Here is a 15,868-nt window from a genome sequence, read left to right as displayed (position 1 = left end):
TAGCACTACTTCAATATATTTTTACCCAAGTGGAAGTAAAAAAGCAGTCATCCAAAAATACTTCAAGTAAGACAAAAAAGTATTTAGTAAAAATGGCTTCTTAAGTTCTGAGTACTTGAGTAGTACTGTTTAATCCAATTAAATGATATAATCATACAGACAAAATATGAAATTATGTGCTGGTTCTGGTACTTTGAATAGTCAGTCAGTCAGTCATTTTCTACCGCTTATTCCATACTGGGTCGCGGGGAAGCTGGTGCCTATCTCCAGCAGTCTATGGGTGAGAGGCAGGGTACACCCTGGACAGGTCGCCAGTCCATCCGTACTTTGAATAATAAAATGAAAAATGAGAAAAAAATAAAATAAAATCATAACAAAATAACAAATACAGGCAGATGAAACACACATTTCCAGATATCAGTTTTCAAAAACATAAAACCTTTGAGATGAATATTTACAGTAGGTAATGTGCATGTTAGAACATTGCAATGTAATGTTTATTTTCTGTACACTTGACCTTCAAATGGCATTACAGGCTCAGCAGAAAATAACACTAGAACAATGAGTCTTGTTTAAAAGTCTTACCAAACACAGAGATGTGCAGTTTTGGTTAAAAGATGTTTGTATTTCATTCAGTAGAGTAACTGAAGGTGGGGAAGGTACATAGAAATTGTACTCATGTAAGAGTAGTGTTACCTTAAAAATAATATTACTCGGCTAGAAGTAAAAAGTATGTTGCAGTAAAACTATTCCTACATGTACATTTCCTTCTAAAAGTCAGGTAAATGTAACTGAGCAAACCCACCTCTGCTTGTGACAAACTGCACATCCTTCAATGAGTACTTTCTTTTTCCCATTCTTCCATAAAAATCAGATTTTTGGAGTGCACAACTAATACTTTCAACATATTAGCCCACCCAGGCTAAAAATAACTGCAGCTCCCCCAGAGTTACCATGGGCCTCTGGACTGCTTCACTGATTAATACTCTCTTTGCCAGTTCGAGTGGATTTCTTGGTTTATTTGCAGTTACGCCTTTCTATTTTCAGATGGACGGGCACCTGTCAGCTGTGTTCTTTGGTCTTCATGGTGCTGTTTGTTCACTAATGTTCTCTACTAAACCTCTGATGCCTTCAACAACCAGTTGAATTACTGAGATTAAATTGCACTTCTGAACTTCTGAAGACAATTGGTTGCACCTGATTTTATTTAGTGGCCTTGGAGTAAAAGAGGGTAAATATTTCTACGCTTTTATGCTTTTTATTATCCTGAAAACGTTTTCTTTTTACTTCAGAATGATGTGCTACTATGTGTTGGTCTATCAGATAAAATAAAATATATTCTCATAACATTCACTGAAGTTTGTGGTTGAATACTTTTTTAAGGCACTGTATCAGGTTTCCCTGTAGTCTGGGAATGTCAAGCTGTCTGGCAACCAGTGCTATGTTTTACTGTAGGTTCTGCTGCGGCCCGGCTCTCTCTGAGTGTCTCCCACACCGGTGAAACACACAAATATAAATAAACTCAGATAATTATAGTGTATGGAGCGTGAAGCATGTGCTAAGCTTATTGTCTCACAAAGATCTATGAGCTGTCTGCAGACAACAGGATGTTATAAAAGCATAATTTTAGGAAACATAAGGCATGTCTTAAAATGTCTGTTTTCCTCCCAATTACACAGAATCCCCCCTCTGTGAAAGCCCGAGATGCGTTTCTCTGAGCACCGTTAGGGGGCAGCATTGTTTGCATAAATGCGAGGCAACAAAAAGAAACGCACACACAAAGGGGGCACAGACATGGACATGATCAATTATGTGTCAAGCATTTCTTCCTCGTTGAATGAATGGCTCGGTGACTACAGGGCTACCGACCGTCTATTGTCTATTGACGCTGGAGACGAAGTTCTCATGCAGTTCATTATTTCCAAAGAGGACAAATAGCGAGAGATCTAAAGAGGCCATTAATCATCATTCCTTTCAGAGGGGAGAAAAGAAGCAATCAAACTAACATGTACTGTAACCCTCCACAGCAAACTGTAAAGTTGCTTTTTATAGGATAAAAACAATAATAAACTACACAATTGCCTTTTTTATTATGATTAAGCTCAGCACTATACTTACGATTGAACAATATAATTGAGACGTTTATGATATAAGTAGTTCGTTTATGATCAATTTCCACATATTTAAATGGGGGCAAAGTTTTCCTCCAGAGTCCTATCCTTCACTTCTACTTTCAGTATGACGAATAAATCCAAAGTCCATTTCACTTTGGGTCGACGGCTAGGGCCGAGATGGCTGGTTGGAGAGAAGCGGGGGTCAACCCAATAAAACCCCTCCACCCCCTCTCCCTGTCCCCTTTCCTCCTCCTTGCCCACCCCTCCGCGTCCCGATAAATGCCTTCACTTCCTGCTTCCAAGTTCGGACAGAGCGCAGTGATTGGCCACGACGCGCGCTGTGGGCCGTCCCCGCTCGCCTGCGCTTTCTGCTCGGCTCGAGTTACCAACCGATCTCTGGGTGTTGCATACACACACACAAGCACACACGCACACACACGCGTTCACGCTTTCACCGTAGCGCGGACGGTTTTCCGGAGGATTTGGGAAACAACAACAACAGAAAAAGATGGGAATGTTGCTGAGCTGATTGAGAGCCACCTCGACCAGAGCAGGTCTGATCCATCCTTTCTGCACTTTATTTTTCATAAATATATACTGACCAAGCGGGGATTGATCGGAAGGCATTTTTACGCACTGGCATTGCTCCGAGGCGGACTAGACTGCTTGCAGCGCAATCCTCACGCTGAGAGCCGGGAGGGATATTTACAATAGAAACTCAACTCCTTTGCGCAGAAGAAAAGCAAAGGAGGGAAGGGAGGAGGAGTGAAAGATAACACTGGAATGAGGAGGACCTCCAGATTCCTGGCGTGCTGCGGAGTTGTGACTGATGGCTGAATGTGGTCATCTGTAGGCTGAAAACGGGCGACAGGTACGGACACCAGCGCAGGAGCTTTTGACTGAGTCTCGATTGGCTCGATCCACTCGGATCGTCGGAGTTTTTTGTTTCGTTTTTTATTTTTTATTTTTGCCCCACAAGGTTAAGGAAAAAGCAGGAAAGGTCCTCAGCCACAGGTCATACAGGACACTCATTGGGGGGGGGGGTGGGGGGTCCTTTTCCTCCAGATCATCTTGCGCACACATCAGATCACATCAGTTCAGATCAGTCAAGGACAAACAAACAAGGAGCTGGGGATCTGAAACCGATCTAAAGAAAAAGTCTTACAGAGGGACATGTATCTCACAGCGACCTCGCATGCTCCCGACTGATCCGAGCTCACCTTCCCACGGGCCGAAGCGCAGATAAAGGCTCGTCAGGCGCAAGGCAGCGCCCCGTCGCTCCGGCTTCCCAGCTCACTCTCCTCTGCATAAATTCCCTCAGCATGGCGGGGCTCGGATGTTGGAAGTATTACCTCTGGATGTTTATTCTAATGTGCAGGTCGGCGCTACCCTCGGCTAAGTCGCTGGAGACTATAATTTGGAGCTCGCAGAATCCCAAGTAAGTCCTAAGTCTTTGTACAAGCATAGGTGGGAACACACATCGCTGGAAAAGTTGGAATTGGGTCGAAGCTTTGCTAAATGTTACACATACTGTACATAATAAATTATATATAAAAATGCATAATTTGCTTGGTTATAATTACCAGTCCTGCACACTGAAGGTGTGTGTTTATATATATTTATTTCTCAGTGGGGGGAATTTCCCAAAACCAATAACCACAGCTCAAACAAAGTGCAGCCGGCCCCCACTTTAATCACAATAATGAATGGTTGATTATAGTCGTTTATGGCAATATTACATGCAACTTTTATTTTCAGACTCCAGTCTCCAAAAGTTGTGAGAGTTTATACTCAATTTCCTTGCACAGCCTTGTAATTGGTGTTATTAGCTGAAAGGGGAAAAGTCATGTAAACTATACCAAGTGTGTGAAGGTGAATATTGGATAGTCCTCTTTTTCTCTTTCTTTTTTTAACTCCACTATAAGCCTTCAAACAAGGGCCAACCTGTATTATAGATCTCCAAGCCCTCTGCCCTCCCCACCAACAATCCAAGGTAAGAGTCACTTATAAGAGGCAAATGGTTTAAAAAATAAATAAATAAAATTTTCTTAATTGCTCTGGCTGGGTATCAAGCTTAATTTCTGAAAGCAGAGGCGAGTTTCTCCTCCTCTTTAAAATTCCCATTATTCCCACCAAAAGAAGCAGAGCGGAGCCCAGACTTCTGATAGCACATTATGCTCTGGCAACAATTATCACCCACTTAGACGTGACTCCTGCGTTTGCCTGATGTTGGAAAGCGTTCATAAAGAGAAAGAGAGACGGAGGGAGGGTAAACTGCGAAAATATGTATGTGACCTTCATCTGAGCTCAAAGCAAGTCAGGGGACTGGGGAGAAACGGGGAGTAGCTTTGGCCAGCTTCTAACTGGAACTTAGTCATTCAAGTGCATGGATTCATTCAAGTGAATCCATGATTTATCCCCCAAATGTCAGATGTCATAGGGGCCTGTTGTGCAGTCAGTGAGTAGGAATATTGCTGCAATGTTTATTGGGCTGTCTGTGTGTGTGTGTGTGTGTGGCCCCTGCTCTAATGGCAAGACTACGGCCCATCAGCTTTTATTTGAATACGACTGCAGCGGCACACACACATATTGTATACACCAGACATGGGCCTGCTTAGCGGTGTCAAGGTGTATCAAGGTTTTAAGACGTTACGGCTTCGAAATCTTAAAGTAAAATTTCCCCTCATGGCCAGAGACACTTCCCTGTTGTAACAGGCACTTTGCGCAATTTCATTTGGTTGCCCACTTCCAGATAAAACTTTGAATACTACAAATAGTTACTTAAACAAATTCTTACCAATTGGCATTTTATGATCTATACTGTAATATGGGTTGAAATTGACTTTTTGTGAATGGATCTGAATCGAACTACATGTTTGGATTGTATTGGAATAAATTGGATTCATTTGAACTGAAAATGGATTCTGTGTGACTAATAATGGACCGAAAAGCAGCTGATATTACAATTTCTTGTAATTTGGCACTATATAAATAAGTTGAACTTAACTTTCCTTAGTATCTATACAACTGGCATATTTTTAAAGCTGTCCAGAGTGGATTCAAGCAGTTGCCAAATGGTTTAAAGCAGTGGTTCCCTAAACGTATTGTCACTTTTGTCCCCATCTTGAATAAACTCTGTATCAGAATATGTGGAGTCTGCTTGAGGAATTCAATTCAATATGTAAAACACAAATTTTAAATTGTCATTACCAGCATATTACATATTAACGCTCTAAATGCTCAGTAGGAGGAGTTGTCAACTTATGATTGGAAAGTTGTGGGTCCGATTCTAGCTTCGTTCCTTGCCTTATGGTGATGCTACTCTTGAGAAAGCACTTAACCCCAAGTTGCCCACCAATCTGCAGATCAGTGTATGGACGTGTGTTCGCGTTTGTGAGAGCTTTGCGTGGTCTGTATGAATAGCAAGGGGTTACCATTTTATTTATGAAAAAACAGGAAAAAGTTCTATATTGACTGTTTGTGCTTTTATTTTTGTTCCCGTTTATCAGACTTAGTAATATACTCTGCTAAGTTAGTCACAAGTCCTTATCACTTGTGATAAGGAAGTTTGGAGACCAGCAGTTTAAAGTCCGTTTTAGTGAGAAGCCAGAGAAAGTACTGGAATGACTGGCTGTATTCAGTATAGAACTCTGCATGCCTCCTCCCCCACCTGTTGCTATGTACTGCCATTTAAGAAAAAAAAAAATGTGGAAAAATAAAATTTGAATAAAAAAAAATTCTTAGGGGTTTAGGTTTAAGCAGCTCCTTTAAGGGACATATTTTTCATCTTAGGTTTAACAGTGTCACGTTGCACTTTAGACCATTTTTTCTTTTTCTCACATTTACATTGAGTACAAAACGGCACTTCATTTGTTGAAGCATGAAAAGTAAATAAGTTGATCAAGCTTAAGTTAATTTGTTTTATTTGAATATTTTACTATCAGAAAATAGAGCAGCTCAGTGTCACGAACACGCATATGTTGGCATAAAGTGCCGTTTGGTTTGATTGTAAGTTGCAAGCAAATTTAATACACAGGATTTGCTCATCACGAGTTGCTCTAATCAGGTTTGGATGTTCAAACATGATGTTTGAGAACTGCTACTCTGTAAATAGCTCAAGTGGGGTAACATTCTGCACAATAAGCACTTTTATTTGAGAACTACTATTAATTTATTGGGTATTTTTTGTTTTGTGCAAAAATCTCTGAATCTAAATAAAAAGGCAGTAAATAGCGATCATATTAATAATTATATAGTATAATGATGTGTTGATTTGGCCACAGCAGGAAGAATTGTTGCTTTTGTGTATTAAATAAAAACAATTAGATCTTTTTTTTAACAGATTTTTGTTTTAAATTTATGTGCAATAAATCTAATTACGAAAATTTTATACAAGCCCATGCCTATAATACACACGCACACACTCCCACCCAACCAACCAACCACACACACACACACACACACACACACACACACACACACACACACCCAACACAACCACACACACACACAAAAGCTGCCACAAACTTTGAGTCAAAATGCAAAAATGTCACAAAAAAGAGAGGAGACATTTATTGATTGATGATGTCACCTGGAGGGAATGTCTCCGAAGGCTACCATGCTGCTTTTGAGGAGGATTTGGAAGATCATTTCTCCATGTGTTTTCTCTCTCTCTCTCTGCTCCTTGTAAAAATCCCCCAACGCCGGCTGAATATTTCATAAAGTTCACAGTGGAACAATAATGCACACTGCAAAGTGTTCTCTCAAGCTAATTATCCTGCTGCTCGCCGCTCAGAAAACAATAGACAATTATCTTGCTGTGTGCGTGTGTGTGCATGTATGTGTGTGTGTGTGTGTGTGTGTGTGTTCTCAGTACTTAACAATAACAAAAAAGACAAACCTGTTTTCCTTCTGAAACGTATCCGTCAGCAAGATGGTTCAAAAAGACAATAAAAGAGTGGAATACATGCGCGGCAATCAGCATCATTCTTCCCTGCTTGGTGTTATAAGCTCCATCTCCTTGGCTTGTATTGCTCTGTGGTGATAATAGAAAGAGAATATCTATAGAAATGTACAGTACACTATCTGGTGACTTCACCAGATTTACGACGCCTCACTTCCTGTTCCTGCTTTGGGGAGCTCTGCTGCCTCAGCTAATAAATTAACTTAGCCCCTCTGCATGTGCAGTGTGCCACATGCACACAAAATCTAACAATACCAGCACCTCCCTGCAGGCCCTGAGTTATGAGGTGAAGTATAGGGAAGCAGCAGGCAGTATGGGACGCCAGGATATGTGCATGGATATGTATGTGTGTGATTCTATCCTTAATGTGCAGCCGCATGTGCAGCTCTCCTTTATGGATTTTCATGTGAGGATGCAATCACTCCAGCAGCATCAGCAGCAGTATTATCAATAACTGGAGCTTGCTTAATTGATTTCCCCCCAGCATGTTTGAACAGGCAACATATATCTTCACTATGGTGCTGACTTGAAAGAAAAACATAATAAGTAACAATCTGGACTTTTTTTGTTTGGCCGCAGGATGCATGAGACCTTTTCCATATTTAATTTGAATCTGGATGAGTGAGTTGAGGAGAAGGGAGGAAGGGGGGAGCAGCCTTGCAGAAGGAGAAGGCTGGATGTGTCAACTTTCCCAAGCCGGTAAAAAAGCACCCCAAACATTTGATCAGAACAAATCGGATTAGCTCTCATTTAGCTGAGTGGGATTACCCCAGAAAATGTCACTTTGTTATGAGTAATCACGTCCCATCCGTTTGGGTTGAAGCCCTGCGTGCAACTGCGTAAACACACACACACACACACACACCCCGACACTCTCCCGGCATCCTCAGGAATGTCGCAGTGATGCCACTTTAATGATAATCTGACAAGGTCGCCGAAAGGGGCTCCTGCGCGTCCTCTAACCCTCCTCGGCTAATATTCACCTCATGACCTGCGGCTGCCTCGACCTGTTTGCAGCAGATGAGCAGACAGCCAACAAGGAGGCAAGACACTTCTGCAAGGTTACAGCTCAAGAAAAAGCTGCTGCTCTGGGTTTGTACTCCTCATACTTTGGCAAAGCTTGGACACAGTTTGCAGGGATTTGTTTGGTTTCAAGGCCAGCAGAGAAATGAAAAATACATAAGTAAAGGAGGCGTTTGGTGTTGATTTCAGTCGGTTGCTGTGGGTTTCTTCCTCTCTTTGCTGTCTGTTGACCTCATCTGGTGCTTAACATCAGTTTATATCATGCTCCAGTGGCTTTGAGATTAAGCTGAACTTGATTAGTGCTCTGATATTTATCAAGCCTGTTTACTTTTTCCCAGACTAAAAAAATAACATTGTGTCATTTCTGAGGTGATGTGGCTGCAAGTTTATTGTTAGTTCTGCTCTGAAGCAATTTAACTATAATTTGTCTCTCTTAGTTTTGTTATATTATTTGTGTTTTCCTACCCAAATAAAATAATTACAGAAGTATTTTGGGATAAAAAACACATTTTTTTCTGCCTTATCTTTGTTTTAAATGCAAATATTTAAACATTTCTTTCCCTGGTGCTCTTTCAAACCTGTGATGCCTGAGATCCATAGGTATACCATTTTATCAGTAGCAGGTTTTAAAACAACAGAACTGCTGTTGAAAAGCTTGAAACTGACACAACCTGTTGAACAAGAGCCAGGATGAAACTTGTGGACTGGATGGAAATACAGGATTTGGTTGGGAGTCCAGTGGTTGCTCCTTTTTGCTCACTGCTCCCTTCTTGCCGAAACTCACCTTCCCCTCCCAGTGATTTCCCCCCCCCCCCAGACTCTGATCATGTTTCCCCTCTGATAGAGATCTCATTACACACAGAGAGGACTTAGAGCCTAAGCGCCACTCAGAGAGAAGCAGGGACGCTCTGACCAATAAGAAATACCTCTGGAAAGCAACTGGCCCTTGGTCCTGTAAATGCGCCCTGTGTCTCGGTAGGAGAACAGCTGCGTTTGCCTCCTTGATGTGTGTTGCGCTCCTGTGCCGACGTGACTGTTGTTTCAGCGGTGTGTAACGACAGATTCTTCATTTGGTTATCTACATGAGGCACCTGGCCTTCAGAAAAGCAGTGGGTGCTGGGTGGGGGTGGTGGGCTTCAGGTTATTCTAGTGGAAAAAAATGCAGTATTTTCATTCAGCACGTTTTTTTTTTTGGTTCCAACCAGATGGACTCACTTTATCCACTGGGGGTTTTGGCTGCCTGGTCGCAGAAAGCTGATCATTCTGTTTTTTGTGTGTTGCTGATGCATTCATTTCTTTATATTCAAGCAGCGGTGCACATGAAACCAAGCAGCATTCCCTACAAATGGGTAGAGTGGGATTGGCAGCAGATTTTTTCTGGATGTGTGTGGTGGTGATAGTGGGGGGGGTGTATCTTTCATGCCTGTATGATTTTTTTTTTTCTAATGGTTCTCATGACTCACCACAGTTGCAGTTGTTATTCTTTCAGAACAATATAGCGAGAACACCTAAATGCAATGAATCATGTGGAAAATTGGGCGAGGGCTGTCAGGATTATTCTTTCAGTTGGATAAAGACAATCAGGTTCATTTTTGCCTATTAATATATGTAATATTAATAAAGCATTCAGCAATCTGCATGCAGTATTCATTCATTTAGTCACACCTTTCTGTTTTTACCACACAGTTAAGCCTACTACTTACATACCTTTACTATAATTTATTTAACCTGGAATGTCCTATTGAGGTTAGGCAATAGCTCGTTACGGTTGTTTTAAAAAGTTATGATTTCAAAACCGCTAAAACTCTCTGTCATTCCAACAGTATATTTTGTTCTTTAATGAGATGCCAGAGTGAGTGGCATTTTCTCCATTCAGCATATAGTAACTGTCAGTCAGCTGGCAACTACACTCTTCCCAAACCGACTAGAATGACAAATAAGGCTTCTTCGATATATTTCTAGTTGCTAAAAACACAAAGAGTAATGGCTGTCTGTGTGTATGTATTAAAATTAGAATATTACATAAAATGTATAGAGATATGTAACACTATTATAACAAAAATAACAATAGATTTTTTTTACAGGGAGTATGAATTGTTACTGTTTTGTTTTTAGCAAAAGACATTACAAAATACCATAAATGTTTGTTTCAACCTTTGGTTTAAATGCTTTCATACAGTGTGTCTGTTTTTTTTAATTCCTCAAGACCTTAATGTCACATCATGGCTATGTGAGATACAATATCTAATTTGCCAGGTATTCTTGACTTTTGAGAAGACTGTGGCAATATTTGAGTAGACTGTAGAAATAATATGGTAACTTGCCCATCACCACTGCTTTGATTATGAAAATTATTTTTTTTCTGGATTAGCTGGATCTAGACCTATCCAACATGCCTTTTGTCGGAGACTACCAATAATGTCTTGCCTAATGAACTTGCTAAATATTTGAAGATGATACATAATGCATACAAGTGAGCCATAGCTGGATCTAGACTTCCAAAACATCTATTTGGCTTTAAGTACTAAGTTTAACTAGCCTAAAAACTTGGAAAACGTGTAAAGATAGTAGCACTCAATAAAAAACTGTATTGTCTGCAAAGTAATAAACCATAGCTTTTCGAGCATTTGCAATAATAAATAATTGCGTCATCTGCAGATGTGTTCCCTATTTGGATCTACACATATCCAATGTGTCTTGTAGGCATTATGTACCAATATTAGTTCGGCTAAAAAAATGTTTAAATCTTGTAGGATGTTGCCACTGTATAAATATGTCTTTCATCTACATAGAAGTGAACTGTATTTTGTTCTAGGTGTATCCTAAGAGTATTTATATAAATAGAAAAAAATTACTCCCAAGATTGACCCTTGAGAAAAAAATATTTTCACCCCTAAAGCTGCATAGTTGAGTTAGCTTAAGATAAATACTGGATTTTCCCAGTTAGGTTATTTGAAGACCAATATAATACAGTAAGTAATCCCAACATAGCCATTGTTGCAATACTGTAGCTGTCAGTGGGTGGAATGACGTAAAGATCACAAAAAAAAACACTGTTTACAAATAAATATTTCTGCATAGTTTATTCTTACATTGCCCAAGACTAATCATTTCACTTTGTCACAGAGAAATAATTATATATTGTGGCTCTTGAACAAACACTTTGGCTGTCCAAACTACGAGTCTTTAGAATTACCTCACCGCACTCTCTCATTAAGGCGTGACAGTTCATGAGCTTATTATGTGTTTGGTGAGTCACTGAAAGCTATGACAAACACTGCATTGCTAAGCTTATTACACAGCCACAATTCTTTGAGAGTGAAATCAACATACATTTAAGATTTAAGCGGGCCAAAACAGTCGCATATCATTGGATTTGTGGTCTTTGTCTTGTGCAGTTGTTGTAAGTTTAACTGCACGTTAAATAAAATTGCACTTAAATGTGAAAATTGTTTAATTTTACCCAGTTTCACTGTTGTTGGCTCATGTGAAAGGGCGAGTTTGAGCTTATGGAAGGGAGTGAGTGCTTTAAGTGCGTGCGGTTGTCCCATAGTTCTTTGTCCAGCCACAATGGAGCATTAAGGAAGTGTTAGGAGCGTGCCAGTGTGCCCCTGTGAAAGTGTTGAGGGCCTGAGTGGTGGATGAGTGTGGAGTGGCTGAACGGTGGCCGCCTTGCAGGCAGTTAGCAACCCAGCTTTATTAGACGGAAGGCCCGGCTGGCAGCAGCCAGGAAGCTCCCATCGACTCTGGCTTTGCCAGGCAGAGACACAGACACTAGTTCTGAAAACCTTCACTTTGGATTTCGTCTGCCTGGCTAGCCACCTCGGCTCTGCGTTTAGCTGAATCAAGAAAAAATCAAGAGATGCAGAGTTACAGGAAGTGGAGGAAAAAAAGTTGAATGGGCAAAGTCTGCCTTTTGTTTGTCGTCTTAGGTCTTTTACATAAGAGCAGTTCATAATAAGGGGATTAAAACGAAGAGGAAAGGAAGCCAATGTAGAGCGTTGAAACTCAGCCTTGGGCTCAACCACACATCCTTTCAGTCCAGCATGGAGCTCCTAGATTACTTCCATGTGTCAGTGTGAGGGAGAAAGAGAGGGAGAAAAGAAGAAAGGAGGACAGGCAGAGAGAAGTTGAGAGACTGAAAAGCGAGCAGACTGGGACTGGTGGAGATCAGCGGCAGTACTGGACAGTGGAACGGATCTGTGTGACAGCCATCTCTAAAACCATTACCCCGACGGCTCCGACTCAGAGAACTCGTAACCTCCTCCTCCAGCCTGACCTCATAGACTTAACTCTTTCTCACAGAACCCCTCTGTGCTGAGGAGGCAGGCCTCCTCGGATGCCAGTCGCAAACAGCGGGCAGGCCACTTTAAAGGCCAGCTGCACTGCAGCAACTTTCAAGACGTCAGGAGTTGTCACTGGTATACAAGCAACCTGGGATCTGTTTCCCTCCAGTTTGTGGCACTCCAAAGACTTTCATGGAAAGGTTTGAATTAAGTGTGCCAGGACTTTGTAGGAAGGACTGACGGATTCCAACAACTAATGACAAAAAGATGTGGGACAGGACAGGAAGTGCATGTTTATTAACAAATAAAATCGGAGAAAGCATTGAGGTGGGAATATAAATCAAGATGCAGGCTTAGAGACTTACAGTTTTAATACTTTATTATTGCTGCTTTCTTTTAAAAAAAGATAAAAGCAAAATATTAGTTTTGTGAAATTCTTAAGCTTTAGCAAAAATATTTCACTGTTTCATTTTATGTAGACATTTACCAAAGTTACAAAACTAATTATAAACTCGCATGTTGGGTTTAAAATAATTTATTTTTCACAGAATTCATCACAAAATTATTAAAAAAGGTAGCAAGAGATTTGTATAGCTTTATTCAGACATTGACCAGCAGTTTTGTTATTTTAACTGCAGACATTAAAATAAATGAAAACTATTGTTTTATAAGTTTAATTATACTGGTTATAAACTAACAAACTGATATATAGTACACACACACACACACACACACACACACACACACACACACACACACAAACATAGATAGATAGATAGATAGATAGATAGATAGATAGATAGATAGATAGATAGATAGATAGATAGATAGATAGATAGATATTAAACTGATATTGTTGAAGAATTACATTTTACCTGTGACCTACCTGGACCCTAGTGACCTTTAATTACACAATAAATGATATTTTTCCAAGAAGAGCCTGGATGAAGTATGACCACACCAAAGCAGCTCTGAACATATCATTAATGATCATCGTGGAGCCCTTTGTTCAGTGTTATGAGTACACTAATGGAGTGACGGGGTAATTGAATCTAGTGGTAGGATAATAGAATGATAGAATGATAAAGTAATGGAATAGTGTGGCAGCAACCAGCTCTTCCCAAGGGATGCCCCAGTAAGTGTGTCAGCATGGCAGATGGGCAGTCTGCAAGGGACCCCCCCTTCCCTCACGTTAATTATAAAGCATCATAATCCATCTATGGCATACAGAGCCAGGACATGGAGACTATTAGGGAGAGCGTGGAAATGGCACAGCGTATAATCCTTGCTTCTTTGCCACTGTTAGACTTCCAAAGCATGAAATATAAATCATTCATTCTCAATAATAGAATGTTACTTGTGGAGCTCAGGGAATACTTTTCTTAGTCTTTATCTGTTCATGTGGGTCTCTCTGCAAGTATGTGCCCCAAATTTCCTGATTTTAACTCGAAGTTTTGTTTTCCTTTTTTCCAACTTCATTTATTTCCCCCCATGCCCACAGGCAAGAAAGACAACCCCCAAGAAAAGCATTTGTGTTTGTATGCATGTATGTGTGTGTGTTAATTCTTGCCTTTTTTAACCCATTCTGCCAAGCCTTAGCTCAGCCTTTTCTAAGCAAACTCCCAGCGTGATCCTGGTCCCCCCTTGTGCTGGTGAGAGGAGCCAGAATAAAAGGCCCTGTGGGACTCCTGCTGCTCTCAGGCCTGGCTACGGCCACTCTGCCCCGCAAAGGCCCGGCCCTGGGATTTGGTCTGTGTCGGGGCCCCGTGTGGCAGCTGTGACTGACGCTTCAATCGCCTCTCCCTGGGATATCCCAGCGCAAACCCCGCATTCCCTTTCACACCTCGGAAACGGGGTGGAAAAAGACAATTACACACATATTCAGCAACCTCCCCTCTCCCCATCTATGTCCACAATCCTGCAACTCTGATGTATGGCCATTTACCAGAGCTATAAAAAAAAAAAAAAAACATTTGCAAAGTTTCTTGTGTTCTGAATAACTTGCAAATTAGTTTAGTTGTCTGGACAGCCTGTCTGGAATTTCATTATGCTTCTGAAGTTGCTCTTGTTTATTTAATGTTTTCCTAGTTGTCCTCTCTCTAAGTAAACACTATAACTTTGCTATTTCCTTTGAATTTCCCTTGATATTTGGAAAATGTAAGTGAGGGGGGAAAAGATTGGAGTTTTAAAGTGGAGTTAATGCTATTATGTATGGATTGTCTGCAAATTGAGTTTGTTTCTGGGCTATTGGAGCAGGGACTCGTAAGCCAGCGGGATTTAAGTCTCTTAATTTAATTATTTTGATTGCTGACTTGATGGATGGAGTCATATGTGGAGAGTTTTTTTTTTTTTTATTGTCTGACTAATTCTTCTTCCAATAGAGACATACCAGACAGATACAATAGGAACCTGCAATCAATCACAACTGCAACCCTGAGCTTTTTTTTTATGTTGGGAGAGAAATCTGCCTGCCATCAGGTCCCAGTTCCACAAGCCATCCAGACAACGTAAAATCAACAATGACATCAGAAAGTACAGCACCCCTAATTCTAATCTTCCCATAATGCAATGCTAAACCCCGCAGAGACCCATGATAAAGGAGAAAGGCTTTTTTTTTAATGCCCCCATTGCTGCTCCTCCTCCCATGGCCTCTGGCACTGTGTGCGTGTGTGTGTGTGTGTGTGTGTGTGTGTGTGTGTGTGTGTGTGTGTGTGTGTTCATGCATGTTTGGAAAAGAAAAAGAATTCAAGAGTGAATGGAGATGTCACTGTCAGACTCTCGCCTCTGCATGAGCCCGCTCCAGAATGGCCCATATTGACGGCTTGTGTGTGCTAGAGCCCGTCAGGGGGTCCTCCGCTTCCCCTTCACGCCGCGTTCCTACCACCACGATCGGAGCTCGGCGGGAAGTGGGTCTATATTTCATCCTTTTTTCATATGATGGGAGGCCCCTGTTTCATCTCTTGCACACAGATGTTCCCCATTAGGTGTGTGTTTATTCTCCCACACGATGTGCTCGACCGTGGAAGCCTCTCATCTTCCTCGATATTGGAAATAGCAGCGAAAGAGGGCTGCTAAAGCAAACACAATATCCGAAAACCTCTCGGCTCGCTTTATGAACTATGGAGAGAATAAGAGTGAGGCCCCCGCGTCGACTTGATTTAATGAGTATCCGAGGGTAGTTTTTCCCTCTCAAGCCCCTGCAGTGTAATACTGTGATGTTTTTGCCTGCTAATCTTAATGTGCGGTGCTCCTTCCACATTCTGCTATCTCATCTCCAGTTTTCACCCGCGCACTGAAAACTTCAACTGCTTTTAGCTATTCTCATCCATCTTTCAAGTCCCCCCACTGTGAAACATGACAGGCCCGAACCTTCACCACATCACTCCTCTCTTCTCCTTCTCCTGTCTAAAAGATGAAAGCTTTTCTTTGCAGACAAACCTCAGCAAATCCTTTTTCTTCTGTGAGCAGAGCACAGGCCAGGC

At 41.2% G+C, this 15,868-nt stretch overlaps 1 protein-coding gene across 1 annotated transcript in view; it reads left to right on the top strand.

The window, feature by feature from the left end:
- Nucleotides 1-2,484: 2,484 nt before the first annotated feature.
- efnb1 (ephrin-B1) overlaps nucleotides 2,485-15,868 on the top strand; it is a 76,388-nt gene continuing 63,004 nt past the window's right edge. Inside the window, 3 exon segments of the mRNA XM_047353627.1 lie at nucleotides 2,485-3,325; nucleotides 3,328-3,372; nucleotides 3,375-3,552. Of these exon segments, the coding sequence (XP_047209583.1) occupies nucleotides 3,310-3,325; nucleotides 3,328-3,372; nucleotides 3,375-3,552 (239 nt within the window). The 5' untranslated portion in view covers nucleotides 2,485-3,309.

Source organism: Girardinichthys multiradiatus, chromosome 23 (genome assembly GCF_021462225.1).
Source record: "Girardinichthys multiradiatus isolate DD_20200921_A chromosome 23, DD_fGirMul_XY1, whole genome shotgun sequence".
NCBI classification, from domain to species: Eukaryota; Metazoa; Chordata; class Actinopteri; order Cyprinodontiformes; family Goodeidae; genus Girardinichthys; species Girardinichthys multiradiatus.
Note: the sequence above shows the minus strand (reverse complement) of the source record. Positions and strands in the feature narration are given on the sequence as shown.